The sequence below is a fragment of the Oncorhynchus keta genome, chromosome 18 (genome assembly GCF_023373465.1).
Source record: "Oncorhynchus keta strain PuntledgeMale-10-30-2019 chromosome 18, Oket_V2, whole genome shotgun sequence".
Taxonomy (NCBI): Eukaryota; Metazoa; Chordata; class Actinopteri; order Salmoniformes; family Salmonidae; genus Oncorhynchus; species Oncorhynchus keta.
Genome location: NC_068438.1, coordinates 23,886,275 through 23,914,089, shown reverse-complemented (window position 1 = coordinate 23,914,089; position 27,815 = coordinate 23,886,275). Strand labels below are relative to the sequence as shown.

Genomic DNA, 27,815 nt, shown 5'->3' with positions numbered 1-27,815 from the left:
GTTGCACAAGGATTGCCTTGTATTAAAGTTGCACTCTCAAACGTTGTATAATTTCAGCCACCTGTGTACTATGTAATCCATTTTGTGTGATATGTTAAAGTTTCCAATTTGTATGATCTATGATTTTTGCAATTCATGTGATATGTTAGAATCCAATTTGTGCAATATGATACACGTTGTGCTTAAGATCAGATTGCATTTTTAAGCAAGAGTGCAATTGCAGTCTCAAACTGTTCTTGCTTTTACAGCCACAATGCTGCAAGCAAGTCAGCTGAGGCTGTATGAGAAAGAAAATATGTTTTACAGGTTCGTTCAGCCATAGTAGTACAGCGAACGTGGAGCAAATTAGGGTACAAACAAATGTTTCACCTTGGGTAGAGTGTTACTGGCTCAATTGCTCTAACCTCTAGGCTACCTGTCTGGCCTAGAGATCAGAGAGTGATCAGATGCATAGGGTCATAATGGGTTGTAGTCATCATCATCATGTCCTTTAGTGCTCTCCTCAGATAGATGGACATCTGTAGCACGTCATACCATACATTTCCATATGAGGCTATATATGGGGCTGGTCAGGCCCAAACAACAGTTGAAAAAGATGTAGATCGGGATAGGGAGCAGGAGGGAGGGGGGGGGAGGGAGAAGCAGGGAGGACTGAGAGGGAGAGTAGTGGAGGGGAAATAAACCACTAGGATCACTCTCAAAGGATGTTCTCTTATGAAGTATAAAAGGCTCATAGTGCCCTCTATTGGCCATGCTGCCCACAAGCAGTCCTCTCATGATAAATTCAACACATTGCCTTGTCATGAAATGTGAACAGGTTCCGTATTATATTGAACAACACATTGTTGTACTGTACTTAAATTGTACTTATGGTTGGTTGTGGTTGAGGCTAAGGGGTTATGGTTGAACCAGCACTGCATCGCAGGCACTGTCGCAGCCGGCCGCGACCGGGAGACCGATGGGGTGGCGCACAATTGTCCCAGTGTCGTCTGAGTTAGGGGAGGGTTTGGCCGGCAGGGATGTTCTTGTCTCATCGTGCACTAGCGACTCCTGTGGCGGGCCGAGCGCAATGCACGCTGACACGGTCGCCAGGTGCGTTGTGTCAAGAAGCAGTGCGGCTTGGCTGGGTTGTTTCAGGGGACGCACGGCTCTCGACCTTCGCCTCAACCGAGTCCGTATGGGAGATGCAACGATGGGACAAGACGATGGATACCATGAAATTGGGGAGAATACATATATTTTTTTTAAAGTTGAACCAGGATGCGGACATGAAGCTACTGTTAGGGTTGTGGTTGAGGCCAGGGTTATGTGGACATGAAGCTACTGTTAGGGTTGTGGTTGAGGCCAGGGTTATGTGGACATGAAGCTACTGTTAGGGTTGATGCCGGGGTTATGTGGACATGAAGCTACTGTTAGGGTTGTGGTTGAGGCCAGGGTTATGTGGACATGAAGCTACTGTTAGGGTTGAGGCCAGGGTTATGTGGACATGAAGCTACTGTTAGGGTTGTGGTTGAGGCCAGGGTTATGTGGACATGAAGCTACTGTTAGGGTTGTGGTTGAGGCCAGGGTTATGTGGACATGAAGCTACTGTTAGGGTTGTGGTTGAGGCCAGGGTTATGTGGACATGAAGCTACTGTTAGGGTTGTGGTTGAGGCCGGGGTTATGTGGACATGAAGCTACTGTAAGGGTTGTGGTTGAGGCCGGGGTTATGTGGACATGAAGCTACTGTTAGGGTTGTGGTTGAGGCCAGGGTTATGTGGACATGAAGCTACTGTTAGGATTGTGGTTGAGGCCAGGGTCATGTGGACATGAAGCTACTGTTAGGGTTGTGGTTGAGGCCAGGGTTATGTGGACATGAAGCTACTGTTAGGGTTGTGGTTGAGGCCAGGGTTATGTGGACATGAAGCTACTGTTGGGGTTGTGGTTGAGGCCAGGGTTATGTGGACATGAAGCTACTGTTAGGTTTGTGGTTGAGGCCAGGGTTATGTGGACATGAAGCTACTGTTAGGGTTGTGGTTGAGGCCGGGGTTATGTGGACATGAAGCTACTGTTAGGGTTGAGGCCAGGGTTATGTGGACATGAAGCTACTGTTAGGGTTGTGGTTGAGGCCAGGGTTATGTGGACATGAAGCTACTGTTAGGGTTGTGGTTGAGGCCAGGGTTATGTGGACATGAAGCTACTGTTAGGGTTGTGGTTGAGGCCAGGGTTATGTGGACATGAAGCTACTGTTAGGGTTGTGGTTGAGGCCGGGGTTATGTGGACATGAAGCTACTGTTAGGGTTGTGGTTGAGGCCAGGGTTATGTGTACATGAAGCTACTGTTAGGGTTGAGGCCAGGGTTATGTGGACATGAAGCTACTGTTGGGGTTGTGGTTGAGGCCAGGGTTATGTGGACATGAAGCTACTGTTGGGGTTGTGGTTGAGGCCAGGGTTATGTGGACATGAAGCTACTGTTGGGGTTGTGGTTGAGGCCAGGGTTATGTGGACATGAAGCTACTGTTAGGGTTGTGGTTGAGGCCAGGGTTATGTGGACATGAAGCTACTGTTGGGGTTGTGGTTGAGGCCAGGGTTATGTGGACATGAAGCTACTGTTAGGGTTGTGGTTGAGGCCAGGGTTATGTGGAAATGAAGCTACTGTTAGGGTTGTGGTTGAGGCCGGGGTTATGTGGACATGAAGCTACTGTTAGGGTTGTGGTTGAGGCTGGGGTTATGTGGACATGAAGCTACTGTTAGGGTTGTGGTTGAGGCCAGGGTTATGTGGACATGAAACTAGAGTTACGGTTTGTGTTGTGGTTGAAGCTAAGGGGTTATGAGGAATTGAAATTAGGGATAGGTTTAGGGATGAGTAACCCCGCTGGTAACTGACTAATCTAAACCAGGATATGTTATTTCTTTCATGGATTCATTTTTCCCACATAAACCATCAGCGAGATCAACTCACCTGTAATATTCCAGTCTACCACTAGAAAGCATAATAACACAATGTTTGGGAACCTTTCTACCAAGGCTTATCATCACCAGAAGGATCAAAGTTTTAAAGACTTGGTATAATGTTTCCTTTGTATGAATAAAAATTAATAAATAATGTCATACACAAGTGGCAAAACAAAAACCGTAAACAGTCATAATACCATATGGGAGAGGAGCCATGGACCTCAGTGCTGCATGCAACAAATAACTCAGACTTTAGAAGGCTGAGCTGATAGGATTATATGAAGCTCCACAACAGCCGTGATGCTTTGATGCAAGGCCGGGGCATGCTGAGGCCTGCCTGAATAAGACCACACTCCCTGCCCTCCCTCCAGATCTAAGATCACATTCTCTCCAAAGCTAAGATCACATTCCCCCCGGATCTAATCTGCTGTGTAATGTCATGTCCCACATACACAGAGATTAGGCCCACACAGAAGGCCCATCTCTGTCAACACACAGTGGACACACAACCCCTCAGTGGCTGTCTGCCAATGTTTCTGATGCTGCTGCTGTCATGGCGACTCCTCTGGCTGCCCTCTATGCATCTGAGATGTGACTCTTTGGCTCTGGGAAATAGAGCTATAATAGATAGCTAACAGACAGATGTAGGCCGCCGGTCCATTTAGAGTGAGAATGTGGGGGCCAATTCTTCAACTCTACCGGGAAGATGGCAGACGGTCTGTATGGCGTTGTGTGGGTGAGCGGCTTGCTGATGTCAACGTTGTGAACAGAGTGCACCATGGTGGCGGTGGGGTTATGGTATGGGCAGGTATAAACTCAGGACAACGAACACAACTGCATTTTATCAATGGCAATTTGAATGCACAGAGATACCGTGACGAGATCCTGAGGCCCATTGTCTTGCCATTCATCTGCCGCCATCACCTTATGTTTCAGCATGATATAATGCTGGACTATGGACTATGTTTACAGCGGTGGTCTTGAGTAGATGTGTTTATTTTGAGATCAAAGCGAGAGCTTCATGTAGCCACGTGTGCACATTTTGTTCATATCCTTTGCTAGTTAGCAAGTTATTAGCCCAGTTATAGATAATTTGTAGTCAGCAATAGGGGAGGGATTGCTTCCTACAAGAGCATAACACGTGTACATTTCTGGACCTCTTTAAAAAGCGAGACAGGTAAAGAGCTTTTTTAATATCTTAAAGGGGCAGCATTGTATTTTGAGACAGGCTTGAATAAGCTAAGCAGCCAATAGGCAGAGGGTAGCAACATTTGTCTGATTCTCTGTAACAATGGTATGTGAATAATAATGCATGTTATTTTGTAAAGTGGTTTCTTGTATCAAACAACACCATTTTCAATCACTTCCTTGTCTGAAGGAGGATAAACAGATTAATGTCAAGCCCTGCATGGTTGGCCTACATTATGAACAAATAGCCACAGTAGCCTACTTGGCCACTTAAAATTGTAACTTAAAGTGGGTACAGCCTCAGTGTTCACAACGTTCAAGTTTGTGCTCCTCAGACCTGAAATTTACACAGTCCTGAGAAAAATGAAAGGGAACATTGGTGGTCACACCACATACACCGACTGGTTTTCTGATCCATGCCCCAACCTTTTTTTAAAAGGTATATCTGACCAACAGATGCATATCTGGATTCCCAGTCATGTGAAAACTGTAAATTGCCGTTCGTATGTATATTTGTTTGTTTTAGTGTTTTTTTGAAGACAAGGAAAACTGAAATATACATAAATTAAATAACTTCATTATTATTTGTAGATCAGTCAGTCTCAATTTACCCATGATACATTACGGTTTGATGCTCTCGAACACGGCCATTATTGATCATCTGGTGATTGCTCACAAGCAGGGAGGCTACAGTAGTCAGGAATTATAGTAGTGTATGTGTAAAGGTGGGGGAGATATTGTCTAGATTAAGAGCACAGGGGAACATGTTAACGTGGATTGATTACAGAGACAGTCAGAAGTGTGAACATTTAGTTTTTCTCCTCTGTCTGACCTGTTGGAATGAGGGCAGGATGGTGGAAAGGGAGAACAAAGATACACATATTCAGAAGCCTGTGCATTGATATGTATTAGAGACATAGAACCAGCCCATGCCCTCTCCTAATAATACTGGTGTTTCATTCATAGTCAAGTCATTCACATAGTCCCCTCCAGTCATGGCCTCGAGATCCTTCCTCTTTAGTGATCAAGCACAAGAGCCTGCTGATAGAGGACGGCTCTTCTTGTTAATCCAGCCACTGTCAGATTTCAAAAAGGCTTTACGGCGAAAGCACACCATGCGATTATCTGAGGACAGCGCCCCACATACAAAACCATGAAAAACAGATTTCAACCAGGCAGGTGGGACACGAAAGTCAGAAATAGCTATATAATAAATGCCTTACCTTTGATGATCTTCTTCTGTTGGCACTCCAAACGGTCCCAGTTACATCACAAATTGTCCTTTTGTTCGATAATGTCCTTCTTTATATCCATAAAAACTCAGTTTAGCTGGCGCACTTCAGTCAATAATCCACCCAGTTTCCCTCCATCAAAACCCATACAAAATGAATCCCAAATGTTACTAATAAACTTTTCCAAACAAGTTAAACAAAGTTTATAATCAAACCGTAGGTACCCTAATACATAAATAAACGATACAATTTAAGACTGAGAATCGTTAGTCTTTACCGGAGAAAAATACCAAAGAACACGCTCTCAGAACACGCTTGGAAACACTACAGGCAAAAACTGACATCTAGTGGAATCCCTAGGAACTGCAATCTGGGAGGGCTTCGCCTTATAATAAAAGTGGGGGTTTGTCCTTGGGATTTTGCCTGCCATATCAGTTTTCTTATACTCACAGACATAATTTTAACAGTTTTAGAAACTTTAGAGTGTTCTATCCAAATCTACCAATTATATGCATATCCTAGTTTCTGGGCCTGAGTAACAGGCAGTTTACTTTGGGCACACTTTTCATCAGGACGTCAAAATACTGCCCCCTATTCCAAACATGTTTTAAAATCAACAGGTTATTTTTTATGTAATCATGGAATCCAGAACCAAATCTCATGTGTGCTGGACATGATAGTCTGTCATGAGAGAGACTGGTATTTGTGCAATTTACCTCTTTGGCATATGTCTGAATATTTTTTATTTTACATTTATTTAACTAGGCAAGTCAGTTAAGAACAAATTATTATTCTCAATGACAGCCTAGGAACAGTGGGTGAACTGCCTTGTTCAGGGGCAGAACAACAGATCTTTTTACCTTGTCAGTTCAGGGATTCAATCTTGCAATCTTTCGGTTACTAGTCCAACGCTCTAACCACTAAGCTACCTGCCGCCCCAATAAATAAAATCCATCTTTCAGTGAGGAGACGCTTTTCAGAGAAAGATGTTGAGACTGAGGGTTCACACAAGGATTGAGAGGATTGGGGGATATCTTCCTCTCAATTTCTAATTGAAATGAAAATACTGCAGGATATTATCTGGTTGTGAAAATGGATGTGATGCACCTCTTGACCACTAGATGACACTAATCAATCATACATTCATAACAAACTACCCGGTGATAGATTCTCTGATGCATTTGAGTTCCACTAGTTCAGAAAATTAGAAAGTGAACTGAGGAACAAAGCACAAAGAGTTTAATTGAGTCATTAATCATGTCAGACCAGACACACTATCAAAGCATGGACCTGACAGTCAAGGACAGAGAGGCCCATATTCCACCTGGCATTGAGAAAGGGGTTCTTCGCACTTGAACGTGTTTAACAAAGAACTTCTTCAGGAAGTCAACTGCAGCTCAAAATTAAAAGATACCAAATAATTAGGGAGTGCATGCCATTGAAATAAGCTATTGCACAGAATGGATGGACAACAAGGAAGTACTTCTTTAAAGTCCCAGTGTAGTCAAAAACATGATTTCCCTATGTTTTATATATTTCCACTCTGAGGTTGGAATATATTGTAAACATGATGATAATGCCCTTTTGGTATAAGAGCTTTTTGAAAAGAGTGCCTGAAAGTTCTGCCTGTTTTGGTGGGATGGAGTTTTACCCTTCTATGGACGGTGACATCACCTTGAGGTAAATTAGTTAAGACTAATTAGAGAGCTCCAAACCTGTGTGCCAATGACAGCTCGTTTTTTACTTTCCCCCTCCCCACTTAGACCACTCCCAGACAGCCCTTGCTAAATTCTTGCTTAAGAAATTGCCCTTTGCTAAGAAGTTGTTGTTGTTGATTTTTGACCAATTTAATTGACAACATTCACAGTTAGGTACTTACTTGTTACCCAGTAATGATCTGATATTGAGATAAAAACATCTGCATTGGACTTTTAATTATATTCAGGCAAAATATATTTTAAGCCAATCCAATGCCACAAATCAGTTGACATAATGTACATGTTGTGGTTCCTTAAACAAAGTAACAATGATATAGAGGCTATAAAGTTTACCCCACAATTTAAAAAATCTGTTCTGGGAATATATGCGGAATGAAAAAGAGTGCAGGCTTGGAATGTTCCCACTGTCCAGTTTGAGATTAGTGCCTCTGTCCATATACCCACCATGAATTATCAATAATTTACACTAGCCATCAGCATGAAGTTTCCTTGGTATGTTAATGTGAATAAGCTGAGGGTGACATCAAATACTAGCTATATCTTTTCAGTAGGCTTTTCAGATATTCTTGGAGTTTGTTCCTATCTGGCGAGAGTAAAACATGAGCATCAGTTACATAGAGAGGTCATGTTGAGGTCATGTCAAGCTCTCTCTCATTTACTTATACCTGTCTACTGGAGAATGATGCTCAGACAGTTACATTTCACTTCCATTCAGACTAGCGAGTGACTGACTGGTGTAACATAACAACTGATGTTATTAATTGAAGCTCTATTTTATAGCCAGTGAAAATCTATGAGCTCAAAAAAATGCAGTCAAATTGGCTGACAATGTTAAAAAGCAGGAAAAGCAGGACCGAAAATATGAGGCAATGAAAAATTCAAGAGTGCCAGTCAATTATTAACTCTAAGTTCTGGAACACAGGTCTGATGTGATGAGGTAGTGGGTTGAGGTTAGCAGTGGTGGCAGTCATGGTCATTGTGTATTTCACTGCAGGTCGAGTCTTAAAGTCTTAAAGATGCTGGATTTGATATCATGTAATAAATCCATTACATCCAACAACTAAAACTACACATGGGCCCCGCAGACATTAATATTTCACCTGACAACCCATTTATGAGCTGAGGCAGGACCTCAGACTTACACTACAACTTAAAAGCCTAGCTCATGCTCCTGTCTGTCCTCTCACACAACTGTTAATGTTTCCTGGGGATTTTTACATACGAAAGAAGTGTGTCCTATATATAAACTTTTAAATGAGACTCAGGTAATGCACTTCAATTGATTTGGCATTGAATGAATTTCAGTATGAACTATATCCCTGAAATGTTTTATCTATGGCATTGACCCGATTATACATTTCAGTACAAATCAGGAATAATCGTCTCCATGCTCATTCACAGCGTTATTCCATACACCCTGTCCATTCAGTAGGCCTATACATGCCACTGCCATGCTTATCTTCTTAGCTTGTATCCCCCTTAGCACTTGACCTTAAAGGTCCAATGCAGCCCTTTTCATCTCAATATCAAATCATTTATGGGTAACAATTAAGTACCTTACTGGGATAATTTTCAATTAAAATGGACAAAAATAAACCAAAATAGCTTCTTAGCAAAGAGCAATTTATCAAGCAAGAATTTTGCTAGGACTGTCTGGGAGTGGTCTGAGTTGGGAGGGGACAACTGAAAACTAGCTGTTATTGGCAGAGATCTTTGGAACCATCTTTCTTTTTGGTCTTAACTAATTTAATACTTGGTGATGTCTGGTGATCCTGGCTGAAATTTCAGCAGGTCTTTTCAAACAGCTCTTACACTAAAAGGGCATTATCATCAATTTCACAGTATTATTCCAAACTCAGTGTAGAAATATACATAAAACACAGAAAAACACTTTTTTTAATGCACTGGTCCTTTAACAACTTTCTTCACCGTTAATCAAATCAAAAGTATTTATAAAGACCTTTTTACCTCAGGAGAGGTCACAAAGTGCTTATACAGAAACCCAGCCTAAAACCCCAAACAGCAAGCAATGCAGATGTAGAAGCACTGTGGCTAAGAAAAACTCCCTAGAAAGGCTGGGGCCTAGAAAGAAACCTAGAGAGGAACCAGGCTCTGAGGGGTGGCCAGTCTTCTTCTGGCTGTGCCGGGTGGAGAGTATAAGAGTACATAGCCATTAAGGCCAGATTGTTCTTCAAGATGTTAAAAAGTTTATAAATTACCAGCTGGGTGAAATAATAATCACAGTGGTTGTAGCGGGTGCAACAGGTCAGTACCTCGGGAGCAGTGGAGGCTGGTAACTTGAGAATTTGAGGAGAATGGGAGACCCATGTTATGGGCGCATAACACACGGAGATGAGTGTGTTTCAAAAATTGTCAAAGACTAATTATTTTAACCTAAATCATTTAATAAAGACATTTATAGTACCATATTATGGGGAATGGGAATGAGAGGGCTTCTTACACCGTGTTGGAAAGGGATCACAGCAGTGATTGAATGAGGGTATGAGGCATGAGTTGAGGTGTTCAGAGACTTGACCAGCGCAGGACGGTCAACACACTACACACTTAGACAAAAGAGCTAAGAATGACTTAGTCCAAGCAAGGAGTAAAATCATTGATGTGTAATAATGTGATTGTGTATGTGATTGACTCTACATACAGCAATGATAGAAAATGTATAGGGGTACTCACAGTGCTTGGAGGGGAAACATTCAATGTGCCAGTGGATGAGCAGGCACATGAGACATGGCTTCAGTTCATGTCAGGAGAAAGTTTACAAAGGTAGTGGAGTGGAGTAGTCATCACCTCTTAATCAGGGAACTGGAGGGGACTTAGCTGTAAATACAAATAGCAGATACATTCCATTACAGCTGCGCCATTGTAGGTCTGGACAACGAGTTTCTCTATGAACTTAAACTCAGACATCTCAAAATTCATAAAGTCAAACAAACACAGACTGCGCATCTCGCCCACTTGACACATCAAAGTATCCCAAGAAACATTCATGAATAAAGCCTAGTTACCTGACGATAACTGACAACTGCAAGCAGACTGGTTCCACCATAAGTCCCAGAGCGGTGGTGCAGTTTTCACCCCCTGGGACCTGGAGTTTTCACCTAACTGGGAAAACTCTGGACCCTGTAAGGTATGACAGTGATTAATCAGTTGTAAAAGGGTTTAATATGGGCTATGATGGAACCAGTTTTTCCTAATCAGGTCACATTATATATATTTTTTACTCCTGAAAAAAACTCTTGGCCCTGTCTAACTGCAGCTACCTTATATTTGTTCATATAAATTATTTTTTAGACTAGATTGGGAGGGGGATTTCCTCTACCCAGACACATAGACAACAACTGATAGACAATAGAACTCACAGGGCTGAGCTTGCTTTATGCATGTTTGCATCATGCAGGCCTATGCAACTGTATGCTTTACAAAACATTTACTCACATCTGTCAGCACTTATGTTGATTCCAGTTAATCATTATCGATTAAAACGTATAGACAGCCTAGCAAGCCCAATTTTGAATTTAAACTAAATTTGATCACATTCACATTTTCTCCTGACACACACATGGACGATAAATACATAACGTCACCAAATAGTTTACCTTGACCAGACGGACAGGGGCATAGGCTGTATGCAGCTGCTCTTATTAGTAGCCTACAGTTGATCAAACTGAAAAATAGTCTCGTTTTCATCCCACACAGCATGTCAGATTTCTAATGTTTAGGTGTAGGCTAGGCTAGTCCCATTGGTTTTCTTTGTAGCCTCGTTTGAATGTTGCGGTTGTTCACATTTGTACGGAATGGGGTAGTTTACGTTATGCGTTATCATCTTTGCTAAATAAATACTGGAGGAAAGTGGAAAGCCTACTTCAGCAAACGCAACAAAATGCTCAGCGTCAAACTCTTTCGAACACACCGACAGCGTCATTGCGCAAAATAGTACGCAGCATCATCTGGATATGTATGCAACAAAAGTTCAACATTCCCCTCCCCGATACCATTTCTGTCAAGCCGTCTACCATACAGTTTTACGCACACGTTCGATAAATCAAACGTAAGCACTACAGCGAACGCACTCCAACTGCCTCTGCAACCGAATGCTGCAAGGCAAACGCAAAGTTTCATTGGCAATTAATGTAATTCTGGTGTACCAAAATGCAGTGTTACTGTCGGTGTGATAGACGCGTTCATATTTTAATGGACGATGCGATGGAAGCTGTCAAATCATTCGGAATTGTTTTTGATATCCCAGAAAAGACAGTCGAACTTTCAGCAAGTAAAGCATCTTAGCGTGAAATGACCTCTGCAAGCTCCTTGTAGTTGTCCTTGTTAGCGGAACTTTCCATCTCCTCTAAAAGCACATTCTTACATGTCCAAAAACGCAGTCAAGGCCAGCAATACAGGCAGATTGATGAAAGGCTCCCTGTTAATCAGCTATACTTTTGATACCGGGTGATATTGGAAGGCCTCACATTTTCATCCTTCATGAAACTGATCTGAGGCAGAGGTCGACCCTAGCTTTTAAATCACACCTTTTCCGTGTACCCTAGAATGAAAGGGGTTCTTCAACAAAAAGTCCACAACATTTTCGGCAGCGTTGGCTATTCTACCATTCTGGCACAGAAAACTGCACACTCCCACTGGTACAGTTAGCAAGGCACATGTTTTTAAATTGCACTAACTGGACATAAAAATTAAGTTCTAAAACCAAGTAAACAATTTATAATATACCTCCTCAGTCTCCTGTCATTTGAAATATATTTTTTAAATTGAATAATATCCCAAAAATGCTCAATTATCACTTTTCACTCTTAATCTCTATCCAACAATGTCACCATGATACTCAACACATAAAACCCCCCAAAATGCTCTGTGGCACAATCCCAATACAACTCAATAGGTTCATTCTCTGATCCTAATTATATGATTGGATGGACATGTCAGTTCATACTGCAAAAGCTTTGATTGGTTGGAGGATGTCCTCCGGAAGTGGTCATAATTACCATGTATGTCTATGGAAGGGGGTGAGGCCTACAAGCCTCCTAGGTTATGTATTGTAGTTAATGTAGCCAGAGGAGGGTGGAAGCTAGCTGTCCTCCAGCTGCACCATGGCGCTACGCCAGGCAATGCTGTTGAAGTTACTGCAGGCGTTCGTTGCAAAAAAGTTTTATTTAATTAATTATTTGGTAATATATTTAATATAGTTTTACCTAAAAAGGATAACTTCTTTTATGTTTCACTATTTTTATTTTTATGAAATTACACTGAGGAGGATGGTTCTCCCCTTCCTCCTCTGAGGAGCCTCCACTGCTCAGGAGTAAATGTCAGTTGGCTTTTCATAGCAGAGTATTCAGAGGTCAAGACAGCAGGTGTTGTAGAGAGAGTCGAAAACAGCAGGTCCGGGACAAGGTAGCACATCCGGGGAGAGGGAGCATACTTACATTCACACAGAACACCAGATAAAACCGAATTACACCAGACAAAACAGACTGCCCCCAGCTGAAGGCTGAGACGGTGGTCGGGCTACATTACAAGCCTTATTTCATAGTAATTAGTACTATAAATGATTCATCTTGTGTAGAGAAAAAAAAAATCTAGTTAACAGAAGAAAGGAAGACAAAATAAGGCCAAAAGAAAAAGGAAAAGAAAGAGGACAACAAAGTGAAACAGTCAGCACATCTATTGCAACTTCGTATTTCGTCGTCCTAACGTAGTCTACACTGCTATCTGCCCAGCAGCTAGCCAGCTAGCAAACGTCCACCGTCTACCGAATAGCAGCACTGTAGAAACTATTACACTCAACTGAACGACTTGATTAGTGTAGTGTTAGCTAGCTACATAGTTGTCTTTGCTGTCTTCGTATCCAAGATAATTGTGTAGTTTAGAGCGTGTAGTCTTAGAGTGATTATCTTAATTTACCGAGGTTAGCTAGCCAGCTATTTGTCGTCCTTAACGTAGGAGACACTGCTAGCTAGCCAACAGCTAGCCAACGTCTACTGAATAGAACTTCCGCACTCAACAACCCGGTCGCATTCCGCTTCGCTCCACAGGTAGTATCACATTTTCATTTCATTTCATTACAGCACAACGGTTTGATTGTTTGATCGTAGCTAGCTACATAGCTAGCTACATAGCCGTCTGTGTATCAAAGATAATTGTGTAGTCTAGAGCGATTTTCTAGGTTAGCTAGCCAGCTATTGTCATTCTTTTAACGCAACGTAACGTAATCAACACTGCTAGCTAGCCAGCTAGCCCCGAATAGCAGCACTGTAGAAACTATTACACTCAACGGAACGACTTGATTAGTGTAGTGTCAACAACGCAGCCACTGCCAGCTAGCCTACAAAGTCAACAACGCAGCCACTGCCAGCTAGCCTACTTCAGCAGTACTGTATCATTTTAATCATTTTAGTCAATAAGATTCTTGCTACGTAAGCTTAACTTTCTGAACATTCGAGACGTGTAGTCCACTTGTCATTCCAATCTCCTTGCATTAGCGTAGCCTCTTCTGTAGCCTGTCAACTATGTGTCTGTCTATCCCTGTTCTCTCCTCTCTGCACAGACCATACAAACGCTCCACACCGCGTGGCCGTGGCCACCCTAATCTGGTGGTCCCAGCACGCACGACCCACGTGGAGTTCCAGGTCTCCGGTAGCCTCTGGAACTGCCGATCTGAGTTCATCTCAGCCTATGCCTCCCTCCAGTCCCTCGACTTCTTGGCACTGACGGAAACATGGATCACCACAGATAACACTGCTACTCCTACTGCTCTCTCTTCGTCCGCCCACGTGTTCTCGCACACCCCGAGAGCTTCTGGTCAGCGGGGTGGTGGCACCGGGATCCTCATCTCTCCCAAGTGGTCATTCTCTCTTTCTCCCCTTACCCATCTGTCTATCGCCTCCTTTGAATTTCATGCTGTCACAGTTACCAGCCCTTTCAAGCTTAACATCCTTATCATTTATCGCCCTCCAGGTCCCCTCGGAGAGTTCATCAATGAGCTTGATGCCTTGATAAGCTCCTTTCCTGAGGACGGCTCACCTCTCACAGTTCTGGGCGATTTTAACCTCCCCACGTCTACCTTTGACTCATTCCTCTCTGCCTCCTTCTTTCCACTCCTCTCCTCTTTTGACCTCACCCTCTCACCTTCCCCCCCTACTCACAAGGCAGGCAATACGCTCGACCTCATCTTTACTAGATGCTGTTCTTCCACTAACCTCATTGCAACTCCCCTCCAAGTCTCCGACCACTACCTTGTATCCTTTTCCCTCTCGCTCTCATCCAACACTTCCCACACTGCCCCTACTCGGATGGTATCGCGCCGTCCCAACCTTCACTCTCTCTCCCCCGCTACTCTCTCCTCTTCCATCCTATCATCTCTTCCCTCTGCTCAAACCTTCTCCAACCTATCTCCTGATTCTGCCTCCTCAACCCTCCTCTCCTCCCTTTCTGCATCCTTTGACTCTCTATGTCCCCTATCCTCCAGGCCGGCTCGGTCCTCCCCTCCCGCTCCGTGGCTCGACGACTCATTGCGAGCTCACAGAACAGGGCTCCGGGCAGCCGAGCGGAAATGGAGGAAAACTCGCCTCCCTGCGGACCTGGCATCCTTTCACTCCCTCCTCTCTACATTTTCCTCCTCTGTCTCTGCTGCTAAAGCCACTTTCTACCACTCTAAATTCCAAGCATCTGCCTCTAACCCTAGGAAGCTCTTTGCCACCTTCTCCTCCCTCCTGAATCCTCCTCCCCTCCCCCCCTCCTCCCTCTCTGCAGATGACTTCGTCAACCATTTTGAAAAGAAGGTCGACGACATCCGATCCTCGTTTGCTAAGTCAAACGACACCGCTGGTTCTGCTCACACTGCCCTACCCTGTGCTCTGACCTCTTTCTCCCCTCTCTCTCCAGATGAAATCTTGCGTCTTGTGACGGCCGGCCGCCCAACAACCTGCCCGCTTGACCCTATCCCTTCCTCTCTTCTCCAGACCATTTCCGGAGACCTTCTCCCTTACCTCACCTCGCTCATCAACTCATCCCTGACCGCTGGCTACGTCCCTTCCGTCTTCAAGAGAGCGAGAGTTGCACCCCTTCTGAAAAAACCTACACTCGATCCCTCCGATGTCATCAACTACAGACCAGTATCCCTTCTTTCTTTTCTCTCCAAAACTCTTGAACGTGCCGTCCTTGGCCAGCTCTCCCGCTATCTCTCTCAGAATGACCTTCTTGATCCAAATCAGTAAGGTTTCAAGACTAGTCATTCAACTGAGACTGCTCTTCTCTGTATCACGGAGGCGCTCCGCACTGCTAAAGCTAACTCTCTCTCCTCTGCTCTCATCCTTCTAGACCTATCGGCTGCCTTCGATACTGTGAACCATCAGATCCTCCTCTCCACCCTCTCCGAGTTGGGCATCTCCGGCGCGGCCCACGCTTGGATTGCGTCCTACCTGACAGGTCGCTCCTACCAGGTGGCGTGGCGAGAATCTGTCTCCTCACCACGCGCTCTCACCACTGGTGTCCCCCAGGGCTCTGTTCTAGGCCCTCTCCTATTCTCGCTATACACCAAGTCACTTGGCTCTGTCATAACCTCACATGGTCTCTCCTATCATTGCTATGCAGACGACACACAATTAATCTTCTCCTTTCCCCCTTCTGATGACCAGGTGGCGAATCGCATCTCTGCATGTCTGGCAGACATATCAGTGTGGATGACGGATCACCACCTCAAGCTGAACCTCGGCAAGACGGAGCTGCTCTTCCTCCCGGGGAAGGACTGCCCGTTCCATGATCTCGCCATCACGGTTGACAACTCCATTGTGTCCTCCTCCCAGAGCGCTAAGAACCTTGGCGTGATCCTGGACAACACCCTGTCGTTCTCAACTAACATCAAGGCGGTGGCCCGTTCCTGTAGGTTCATGCTCTACAACATCCGCAGAGTACGACCCTGCCTCACACAGGAAGCGGCGCAGGTCCTAATCCAGGCACTTGTCATCTCCCGTCTGGATTACTGCAACTCGCTGTTGGCTGGGCTCCCTGCCTGTGCCATTAGACCCCTACAACTCATCCAGAACGCCGCAGCCCGTCTGGTGTTCAACCTTCCCAAGTTCTCTCACGTCACCCCGCTCCTCCGCTCTCTCCACTGGCTTCCAGTTGAAGCTCGCATCCGCTACAAGACCATGGTGCTTGCCTACGGAGCTGTGAGGGGAACGGCACCTCAGTACCTCCAGGCTCTGATCAGGCCCTACACCCAAACAAGGGCACTGCGTTCATCCACCTCTGGCCTGCTCGCCTCCCTACCACTGAGGAAGTACAGTTCCCGCTCAGCCCAGTCAAAACTGTTCGCTGCTCTGGCCCCCAATGGTGGAACAAACTCCCCACGACGCCAGGACAGCGGAGTCAATCACCACCTTCCGGAGACACCTGAAACCCCACCTCTTTAAGGAATACCTAGGATAGGATAAAGTAATCCTTCTCACCCCCCTTAAAAGATTTAGATGCACTATTGTAAAGTGGCTGTTCCACTGGATGTCATAAGGTGAATGCACCAATTTGTAAGTCGCTCTGGATAAGAGCGTCTGCTAAATGACTTAAATGTAAATGTAAATGTAGATGTCACAGAGCAGACAGTACAAAAACCACCTGTGCAAAATTAAGCCATGCCCATAATGATAGGGGCGGGGCTTGTCATGTGCATGGCAGATTGTAACCGTTCACTTCAAGGACGAGGAGAGGAGAGAGCTGTCTACATTTCAACTCTGGGAGCGAGGGGACGCCAGCACAAATGTAAGGATTTGAAACTGAGTTGACTTATCGATAAATGGTTACGTCTTTCACCGTGTACGGTGGAAGTGAACCAGCGATAGTGCTCCGCAATATTTTCTCGCAGGACGGGAAAACTGAAATAATTCATAAACCATTACCTTTTCTCTTTCCATACTGTCGAAATTCTGCTTCCTGCATTCACTTTCGCCAGATCCGAGCGGAGGACAGCCCATCGAACAGGAGACGAACTTCAAAAAGACAACTGACGCCTACTCCCAAATTCGCTGTTTGTCCTGTGGCTCGCACCGGGCACGTGCGTTTAATGTTGGGTGATGGCGATGTCAGGGAGAGTCCGAGCGCTCCTGTCATTGTTATGGGTTTTTCAAGGTAAGCTCATTTTGTTACACAACTAGTCAGTCTATTTACCATTTTTGTTTTTTGTATTATGTAAACAAGTTGGACACATTTAACACTATTTCAAACATTATTGTCGTTCCAGCTCTGCGTCATTTATTTACACCATCAAAGGCTTGTGGTAGAAGTTATTTTTTCACATTGAACTACATTTTAGTCATTCTGTGTAGCTTTCAGAAGATGTGACATTGGTTAAATTCCTCAGGCGATGTCAAAAACATGTCACAAATTGTTGATAAGATTTGGAACTGAGAGGGATGTGAGGTAGGCTACCACCTGTTTTATAAACATGATTGCACCTTTGAATACCCCAATCAGGTGTGAAGACCTCGCGGTCTATTCTAGGGTTCTAGCCTGATGAAAAGCATATCTTGGCTCTAAATCTACATGATTAGATATCAACAGATCTATTAGATTGATTAGAAATGTGGGAACAACTGTCTGTCCCAAAAGCATTTGCATGGTTTGTTACAATAGTGTTATGTATGTAATAGTGTTATAGTGTAATCTAGTTTTGTATTTTTTTTTATCTTCTTCAAAAAGTCAAATTACCACGTGAGATTTAGCCCCAGAAATTAAGTTATCTAGTACATGGAGTAATAAAATATATCCTACATGTTTTTTAGGTTGCAATTATTTGTCTTGTTTCAAAGCACCATTGAACCATGTATTGGTTTCCTCAATAGTTGAGGGGAGAAAAGTGGGGTTTGCTTATAGCCTACATATCTAACTGGCTACATAATTTTTTTTAACCTGTCAGGACAGTTGCAACTATCAAAAAGCACTGTGATTTTGATGGTAGAGATGTATATTTGAATCAGGTTTACTCACAGATAGCCTATTGCAGGGATCATCGACTAGATTCAGCCACAGGCCAATTTCTTTTCCTGGAGAGGTCGGTCAGGGGACCGGAACATAATTACAAATCATTTGTAGAGCGCAAATGGATCACAAGAAACTCAAATAGATATAATATTTGACTAAAACAATCATGCCTAACCTTTCCTATATTTGTATACTATCACATATCTCTCTATTATACGTGGGAATACTTTGAAAAAGATTTACAAAATTCAAAGCTGATATGCTGGTGTTTTTAGTCTTTTTAATCCCCCAAAGTAAAATGTAAATGATTTGAAGGGCCAAATAAAACCACCTGCAGGCCGCCGGTTGGGAAACCCTGGCCTATTGTAACCCATGTTATGTTGAGGAACCCCCATATTAGATATGTGAATGACTCCCAGCAAAAGTGAGATGAGCATTGTGGTTGTCACTAAACTGTCCAGACCACGCTGCTGAAGTCAAAGGAAGTTATAATCCGCTGATTTGCCTTGGCATTTTAACAAGGACAAGGTATAGCTTCACTGGCCGGCCTGGGTGGCGGTCTTGGCTGATGAGATTAAAGCGCGAGTGATGCTGACTGACTGGCTGGGGACTGGTATTAAAATGGCAAACATGGCGTTAGAGGGGAAGAATGGAGAGAAGAAGCAGTGGAACTGGCTTAGATGTCCAGATTTGAATTTGAGGGCTCTAGGCCAGGGATTGTCAAACCTCTCCTCGGGGACCCACAGCTGTTCCATGTATTTGAACTATTCCACAGTTAACACACTTGATTGTAGGATAGCCAAGATTAGGGTGACTAAATCTCAATGGAGGCCAAGAATTTTTTTGAAAAAAATCAGGAAAATAACATTGTCAGCTCACGTTTGAACTCATCTTTCTTCTCGAATCCAGAGGACATAAAAAAATATAGAGGTTAGATAGATATTGATTTTGAGACATATTATATGCTTTAAATGTTAATGCTAAATTCCTGTTATTTTTCAAATATTTATCAGAAAAACAAGCTGATCTCTGTGGAATGTCAACGGAGCTTTGAGCGTATGACAAGCTTTTTATTTTGTAACCATTTTACATTTAATTCAGCTTGTATCATGCTAATTTAGCTTTTTGTGACCTGTGGAAAGAACTTTGAAGACGACCACCACAACATGTAAAATCCCCAAAGTCGCTGCGAGAAGCAGGTTAGGTTACGAAATCTGACTTTTTGCATATAATGTTAATGATATGTTAAAGAAATACCCTACTGACCGATTCAGAACATGAAGAATCATATTTGTCTTTGTAAAATGCATTTTATAACATAAGGAAGGGAAATTTCAGAATCAAAGCGTGTTTTCACCCACTCTAGGTAGAGTGGGTAGACACCCTACACCCTCTATGTCAAACCATAACAGGAGATATACTGTACTGTCCTGGAATATGTGCATTTATGTTGGGTACATGTGAGCAATTAATCACTAAGTAATCGTAGTGCTTTATGGTAGGCAAAAATCTTTGGTAGCAAAGATGATTCGACAGTAGTACGCCCCCAGAAGCTTTACTTGTGTTCAGCAGTGTCTATATGTGAAGCAAAAGCGCGTTTATTCCATTGTAACAGTGGAGGCGGCTGGAACGGAGGGAGCCAGTGCCTCAGAATTAGCTCCTCTCTCAGCAGAGATCATTAGCAAGGCTAATGCCCAGTTAGATGGGACAATTTTGTGTGTATATATATTTATCCCCCACAACGCAGCCAGGATGTGTAGCACCAAGCAGTCAATATTTCACCTCATTAACTCCTACTACTACTGACAGTGAATAGCCGAACATGATACACTGAGTTGTTTTAATATTTGTATTTGAATATTTATGGTAGACTCCTCCTTGTTTCTTTCCATTCTGTTAGTTGTTTGAGCTCCCTTCAGAATAGCATACAGTAGCCTTCTTTTATACACTGCCCATCTGTTGATGTGTCTGTCTGAATTAGCAGAAAGACAAAAGTAGCCTACAATGGTTCTGTTTTTAATGGGTTGAAAATAGGCCTATAAATAGGCCTGTCTTTGTGGCATGAATAATACTCAGTCAAACATATAGTACTGCGATTTATGTTGTCTGTCGAGTCTCCTATGGTACAGTGTAACTCTGTGGGGAAAGAAACAGAGCGGTTCTGATGTTGAAGCTGAGTCTGACAATTGAGTGCAGTGAAGCGAGCTGAGGCACACTGATTGACTGCCGTCAAGGTGGCGGTGTTGGTGCTGCCACAGCCTGACAGGAGCCCTTCACCACCACCACATCTCCATCTATATCCTGTCCTCATGTGACTAATGATGCAGTGGAGGGCAGGCAGGCATCAGGCAGGGGAGGGGAGGGTGGGAAGGGCAGGCAGGGGAGTTAGGGAAGGTGGAGGAGGGAAAGCAGGGGAGTTAGGGAAGGTGGGGAAGGGCAGGCAGGGGAGTTAGGGAAGGTGGAGGAGGGCAGGGCAGGTGTCAGGCAAGGGAGGGGGAGGGCAGTGATGGGAGGGAAGTGGGGTGGGAAGGCAGGAGAATGGAAGGCAGGGAAGGGGTTGGCAGACATCAGGCAAGGGAGGGCAGGTAGGGAAGGGGAGGGGGAACGGAAGGCTTAGGTTGCCAGGGAGATTAGTTGAAACACAGGCCAGTGAGGCCATGCCACTATCATCCCACTCTATCAATTACTGACTGAGACAACGTGCTTCTTGCTTTGGCCTCAATAGTGTTTCAGTTCATTTATTCACCTTTAGGTGTTGATTTTTATGTCATTTGGTTTGACTCAATTTCACTTTTCATACATTGATGTCCAGGGGTTAATAGTATCATATTGAGATGTTGGATGTTCTGGACATGTGACCGTATGTAGAGGTAAGATGTGTAGCATGCCACACGCCATAGATCAGAACAAAACCACATTCAGTTGAGATTTATATTGTTTTGCTTTTTTGCAATTCATTAAAATCGTATTGAATCTAGTGGGAGGCTGGGGTGTTTGACTCAGCTTCCTGAATATGTCATTAAGATAGAGGGGAATAACAGTTGTACATCCTCTCTCTCATGCACCAACACAAACAGCCCTTTGTTAAAACGGAAACATCTGGAAAGGCATCTTTCATTTACATTTTTAAAATGTCTTGCCATTGATTTCCAAGGCAGGTTACAAACGTGTGAAAACCTGCCTTTATTCTGTTGGCTTTGTTGTACAGGTAAGAGACGGGTTACCGGGTCAAAGAGTAGAGTTTTGTAGTGAGTTGGTGGAAGATTAGTTGTTTGTGTGTAATTGTAGAGCGATGGGCTCCGTGGGTGTAATAGCAGAGGATGGGTCTGTGGTATAGAACTGGTAGAGTTTGGTTAGCTCTTTAATGGTGAATGACAGGTTTGTAAAGCTCGATGGGTTTGTCAGGGGAAAGGGCAGAAGATGGCTGAGCTTGAACCGAGGAGGGGTTTTGGCTATGGGGAGATGAGAGATTAGTATTCGTTGAGTGAGGGAGTAGCATGCGTTATCCTCTCTGCAGGCCTTGGGGCCAGGTGGATGGGGTAGATTAGGGGTGTGACCTGGTCTTAGAAGGTGGTGCCTGGTTTTAGATCTTCCAGACCTGGTTTTGTGAGGCTAAGGACCTTCTTAGGAGGGTTCCCGGGGGAAGTCTGGGAGCCTACTACAGGGAGAGAGGGTGAGAGAAAGAGTGTGTGTTTTACATTTGGCTACAAATTCCCCTCCTGTGTGCTACCTTTCCCCCCTACTAGAATCCCAATACTTTAGTGAAGACAGCTTCTCCATCTTAGAGGGGGAAATCAATAATTTCCAGGGACATGTACTTATCTGCTGTGACCTAAATGGCGGAACTGGATAAGGGGACTCCTACAGTAGGTACACCTATAGCTTATCTCTTGGCATTAGTACTGTAGACTACTTTATCATTGACCTCAACCCAGAGTGGTTGGGCGGCAGGTAGCCTAGTGGTTAGAGCGTTGGAAAGGTTGCAGGAAAGGTTGCAAGATCGAATCCCCGAGCTGACAAGGTAAAAAATCTGTTGTTCTGCCCCTGAACAAAGCCTAGGAACAGTGGGTTAACTGCCGTCATTGAAAATAAGAATTTGTCCTTAACTGACTTGCCTAGTTAAATAAACGTTTTTAAAAAAATACTCAGAGCGTTGAGTCAGCCCACTGACACCTATCAGATCACAGCAAAATAAAAAATCACTGTCTACAGAGCAGTACTCAATCATGAGGCATCAAAGCCAAAGGAAGCATTTCAAAGCTGCAGGTTAAGTTTAAATCTAGACCTGGGTTTCCTCTATTTTAATCGCTCCTCTTTCACCCCAGCTGCCATACTAACCCTGATTCAGATGACCATGCTAGATTACGGAGATGTGATTTATAGATCAGCAGGTAAGGTTGCTCTGGAGCGGCTAGATGTTCTTTATCATTCGGCCATCAGATTTGCCACCAATGCTACTTATAGGACACATCACTGCACTCTATACTCCTCTGTAAACTGGTCATCTCTGTATACCCGTCGCAAGACCCACTGGTTGATGCTTATTTATAAAACCCTCTTATGCTTCACTCCCCATTATCTGAGATAGCTACTGCAGCCATCATCCTCAACATACGACACATTTTCTGCCGTTAAAGGTCCCCAAAGCACCCACATGACTGGGTTGCTCCTCTTTTCAGGTTGCTGCAGCTAGCGACTGGAACAAGCTGCAAAAAACAGCCAAACAGGGCAGTTTTATCTCCATCTCTTCAAAGACTCAATCATGGACACTCTTACTGGCAGTTGTGGCTGCTTCGTGTGATATATTGTTGTCTCTACCTTCTTGCCCTTTGTGCTGTTGTCTGTGCCCAGTAATGTTTGTACCATGTTTTGTTCTGGTGCCATGTTGTCATGTTCTGATGCTACCATGCCGTATTTCTTTCTTTCGTTGGCCGCCTCTCCTTCCAGTTCTCTGCTGCCAATGACTGGAGCGAACTACAAAAATCTCTGAAACTAGAAACACTTATCTCGCTCACTAGCTTTAAGCACCAACTGTCAGAGCAGCTCACAGATTACTGCACCTGTACATAGCCCACCTATAATTTAGCCCAAACAACTACCCTCTTTCCCTACTATATTTATTTATTTATTTATTTATTTAGCTCCTTTGCACCCCATTATTTGTATTTCTACGTTGCACATTCTTCCACTGCAAATCTACCATTCCAGTGTTTTACTTGCTATTTTGTATTTACTTTGCCACCATGGCCTTTTTTGCCTTTACCTCCCTTATCTCACCTCATTTGCTCACATCGTATATAGACTTGTTTATACTATATTATTGACTGTATGTTTGTTTTACTCCATGTGTAACTCTGTGTCGTTGTATGTGTCGAACTGCTTTGCTTTATCTTGGCCAGGTCGCAATTGTAAATGAGAACTTGTTCTCAACTTGCCTACCTGGTTAAATAAAGGTGAAATAAAAAAATTGTCATGTGTTGCTGCCATGCTATTTTGTTGTCTTAGGTCTCTCTGTTGTGGTGTCTCTTGTATGATGTGTGTTTTGTCCTATATTTTTATATTATTTTCAATCCCAGCCCCCGTCCCCGCAGGAGGCCTTTTGCCTTTTAGTAGGCTGTCATTGTAACTAAGAATTTGTTCTTAACTGACTTGCCTAGATAAATAAATGTTAAATAAATAAAAAAATGTGCACTCTGCCCACAAAATGAGGTGGAGACTGAGCTGCACATCCTTACCTCCTGCCAAATGTATGACCATGTTCGAGACACATATTAGAGACCCCTTCAGATTACACAGACCCACAAAGAATTAGAAAACAAATGCAAATAGTCCGGGTAACACACAATGCAAATAGTCCGGGTAACCATTGGTTACCTTTTCAGGAGTCTTATGGCTTGGGGGTAAAAGCTGTTGAGAAGCCTTTTTGTCCTAGACTTGGCACTCTGGTACCGCTTGCCATGAGGTAGTGGAGAGAACAGTCTATGGCTGGGGTCTTTGACAATTTTTAGGGCCTTCCTCTGACACCGCCTGGTGTAGAGGTCCTGGATGGCAGGCAGCTATGCCCCAGTGATGTACTGGGCCGTACGCACTACCCTCTGTAGTGCCTTGCGGTCAGAGGCTGAGCAATTGCCGTACCAGGCAGTGATGCAACCTGGCAGGATGCTCTCGATGTTGCAGCTGTAGAACCTTTTGAGGATCTCAGGACCCATGCCAAATCTTTTTAGTTTCCTGAGGGGGAATAGGCTTTGTCGTGCCCTCTTCACGACTGTCTTGGTGTGTTTGGACCAATCTAGTTTCTTGCTGTTGTGGACACCAAGGAATTTGAAGCTCTCAACCTGCTCCACTACAGCCCCGTAGATGAGAATGGGGACGTGCTCGGTGCTCCTTTTCCTGTAGTCCATAATCATCTCCTTAGTCTTGGTTACATTGAGGGATAGGTTGTTATTCTGGCACCACCCGGCCAGGTCTCTGACCTCCTCCCTATAGGCTGTCTTGTCGGTGATCAGGCCTACCTCTGTGTCGTCAGCAAACTTAATGATGGTGTTGGAGTTGTGCCTGGCCATGCAGTCGTGGGTGAACAGGGAGTACAGGAGGGGACTGGGCACGCACCCCTGGGGAGCTCCAGTATTGAGGATCAACCTGGCAGATGTGTTGCTACCTACCCTCACCACCTGGGGGCGGCCTGTCAAGAAGTCCAGGATCCAGTTGCAGAGGGAGGTGTTTAGTCACAGGATCCTTAGCTTAGTGATGAGATTTGAGGGTACTATGGTGTTGAACGCTGAGCTGTAGTCAATGAATAGCATTCTCACATAGGTGTTCCTTTTGTCCAGGTGGGAAGGGGCAGTGTGGAGTGCAATAGAGATTGCCTCATCTGTTGATCTGTTTGGGTGGTATGCAAATTGGAGTGGGTCTAGGGTTTCTGGGATAATGGTATTGATGTGAGCCATTACCAGCCTTTCAAAGCACTTCATGGCTACGGACGTGAGTGCTACGGGTCTGTAGTCATTTAGGCAGGTTGCCTTTGTTCTTGGGCACAGGGACTATGGTGGTCTGCTTGAAACATGTTGGTATGTCAGTGAAGACACCTGCCAGTTGGTCAGCACATGCCCGGAGCACACGTCCTGGTAATTCGTCTGGCAGTCTTGTGTATGTTGACCTGTTTAAAGGTCTTACTCACGTCGGCTACGGAGAGCGTGATCACACAGTCGTCCGGAACAGCTGATGCATGCAGCTGATGCATTTTAGCTCAGTGCGAATGTTGCCTGTAATCCATGGCTTCTGGTTGGGGTATGTACGTACAGTCACTGTGGGGACGACGTCCTCAATGCACTTATTGATAAAGCCAGTGACTGATGTGGTGTATTCCTCAATGTCATCGGAAGAATCCCGGAACATGTTCCAGTCTGTGATAGCAAAGCAGTCCTGTAGTTTAGCATCTGCTTCATCTGACCAATTTTTTTTTTATAGATCGAGTCACTTGTGCTTCCTGCTTTCATTTTTTCTGGTAAGCAGGAATCAGGAGGATAGAGTTGTGGTCTGATTTACCAAATGGAGGGCGAGGGATAGCTTTGTACGCGTCTCTGTGTGTGGAGTACAGTGGATCTAGATTTTTTTTTCTCTGGTTGCACATTTAACATGTTCATAGAGATTTGGTAGAACTGATTTAAGTTTCCCTGCATTAAAGTCTCCGGCCACTAGGAGCGCAGCCTCTGGGTGAGTGGTTTCCTGTTTGCTTATTTCCTTATACAACTGACTGAGTGCAGTCTTGGTGCCAGCAGCTGTCTGTGGTGGTAAATAAACAGCCAGGAAATGTATAGCTGAGAACTCTCCAGGCAAGTAGTGTGGCCTGCAGTTTATCACAATATACTCAACTTCAGGCGAAAAAAATCTAGAGATTTCCTTAGATTTCGTGCACCAGCTGTTGTTTACAAATATGCACAGACCGCCCCCCCTCTTCTTCGAGTGTGCTGTACTATCCCGCTACCTGAATATCCATGTCGTCATTCAGCCACGATTCCATGAAGCATAGGATATTGCAGTTTTTTATGTCCCGTTGGTTGAATGTTAGTGATCTTAAATCGTCTAGTTTATTGTCCAATGATTGCACGTTGGAGAGTAATATTGACGGTAATGGCAGCTTTTCTAGTTGTCTTATGCGGGTCCGGACGAGGCATCCGGCTCTTCGTCCTCTGCGTCGCTTCCTTTTGCGAATAATTGGGATGTCTGACCTGTGGGTTGTTTGGAGAATATCGTGTGAGTGCTGCTGTTGTTGAAGAAATATTTGTCTAATCCGAGGTGAGTGATCGCTGTCCTGATATCCAGAAGCTCTTTTCTGCCGTAAGATACGGATGCAGAAACATTTTGTACAAAATAATTTACAAATATCGTGGGAAAAAACACATAATGGCACAATTGGTTAGGTGACCGTAATACGGTGGCCATCACCGGTGCCATCTTGAATCTAGCACCTGTAAATAGCCCATCCAACTACCTCATCCCCATCCTGTATTTATTTATTTATCTTGCTCCTTTGCACCCCAGTATCTCTACTTGCACATTCATCTTCTGCACATCTACCATTCCAGTGTTTAATTGCTATATTGTAATTACTTCGCCACCATGGCCTTCGCCACCATTTATTGCCTTACCTCCCTTATCCTACCTCATTTGCACACACTGTATATAGACTTTTTCTACTGTATTATTGACGGTTTGTTTATTCCATGTGTAACTCTGTTGTTGTATGTGTCGTACTGCTTTGCTGTATCTTGGCCAGGTCACAGTTGTAAATGAGAACGTGTTCTCAACTAGCCTACCTGGTTAAATAGGTGAAAGGTAAAATAAAAAATACCATGTTCTGCAGCCCTGTGTGGGCAAATATCTGTCCAAGACCAGCATGACATGCAAAAGTAGCAGGGCAGTGGAGAGGTGAGATGAATCATAACAGAAACATAGGCTACTGCGTGTAGTGGTTGCAGAGAATAGGGGCTTGCTCTCTCACTTCACGGTTCAATGGTTTGGCGTTTAAAGATTTATAACTTGTTACAAAAACTATATTCTCCTTTAGGCTATTGTTTACTGGTGCACTGTTAAAAAAGAAAGTGTTATAAAAAAAAACCACAAGATTAAATGTTTTAACATGCTGCCACTATTTTGTGTGTGTTGGGAACCTGAAAAAGTGTTATTACAGGTAGACCTAATTGATGTTCTGTTAAATTGAGTTAATTAAGATAAGCACTTTGGTCATCATGGACATGAAAGGAAGCTTTAGAGTAGTCCTGGGCGATATATCAAATGAATTTGAAGAATCCAAATATATGTTTCGCAAGAATAAATAAAAAAATGTAGGGTGGGTAAAAAAATGTTTTTTTTAAACTTGTGCACAAACGCGCACACACATAAATCATAACCATGGACAGCCACATGATATTTAGCGCCATTGATTGGACTACATTGTTTTCGGTATCGTTAAGTTTGTTTTCAGTATATTAAACTAAGCATATATACAGTAGCCTTGTTGATTTGATTATGTTTAGTTTGAAATGGTGCTTGAATAGCGGTGCTCCTGTTTTTCTTTGTGCTGACTTGTGGTAACTCTGTGACTCTAGATTGATAGCTGTTTAGTAAACTGTGAGAACATTAACATTGTATGCAATATTTGCTTTGTGGACTTCACAGGACATATGTTGCTCTCCGGTTTTGTGATGAGAAAAGTATAGTTTAATTTATTTCGCCACTGTGTG

The 27,815-nt window shown here is 43.9% G+C and overlaps 2 protein-coding genes across 6 annotated transcripts in view; one reads left to right on the top strand and one right to left on the bottom strand.

Moving 5' to 3' along the window:
• The window catches only part of LOC118397469 (roundabout homolog 2-like), an 86,657-nt gene extending 69,525 nt beyond the window's left edge, over nt 1-17,132 (bottom strand). The window contains exons 1-3 of one of the 4 annotated variants that reach the window (XM_052467655.1): nt 16,992-17,117; nt 10,095-10,209; nt 9,763-9,906 (exon numbers count right to left, since the gene is read on the bottom strand). In XM_052467655.1, coding sequence (XP_052323615.1) covers nt 9,763-9,811 — 49 coding nt within the window. In that variant the 5' untranslated portion in view covers nt 9,812-9,906; nt 10,095-10,209; nt 16,992-17,117. Of the gene's footprint in view, nt 1-9,762; nt 9,907-10,094; nt 10,210-10,685; nt 11,080-16,991 lie in introns of those variants that run through there. The other 3 variants (XM_052467654.1, XM_052467657.1, XM_052467656.1) reach the window with 3 other exon arrangements.
• Nucleotides 1-27,815, top strand: part of esamb (endothelial cell adhesion molecule b) — a 94,346-nt gene that overhangs the window by 4,684 nt on the left and 61,847 nt on the right. Inside the window, exons 1-2 of one of the 2 annotated variants that reach the window (XM_035792231.1) lie at nt 16,740-16,854; nt 17,045-17,220. The exons of the other annotated variant lie outside the window; for it this stretch is intronic. Of the exons in view, the coding sequence (XP_035648124.1) occupies nt 17,166-17,220 (55 nt within the window). The 5' untranslated portion in view covers nt 16,740-16,854; nt 17,045-17,165. Of the gene's footprint in view, nt 1-16,739; nt 16,855-17,044; nt 17,221-27,815 lie in introns of those variants that run through there. 2 annotated transcript variants of the gene reach the window in all.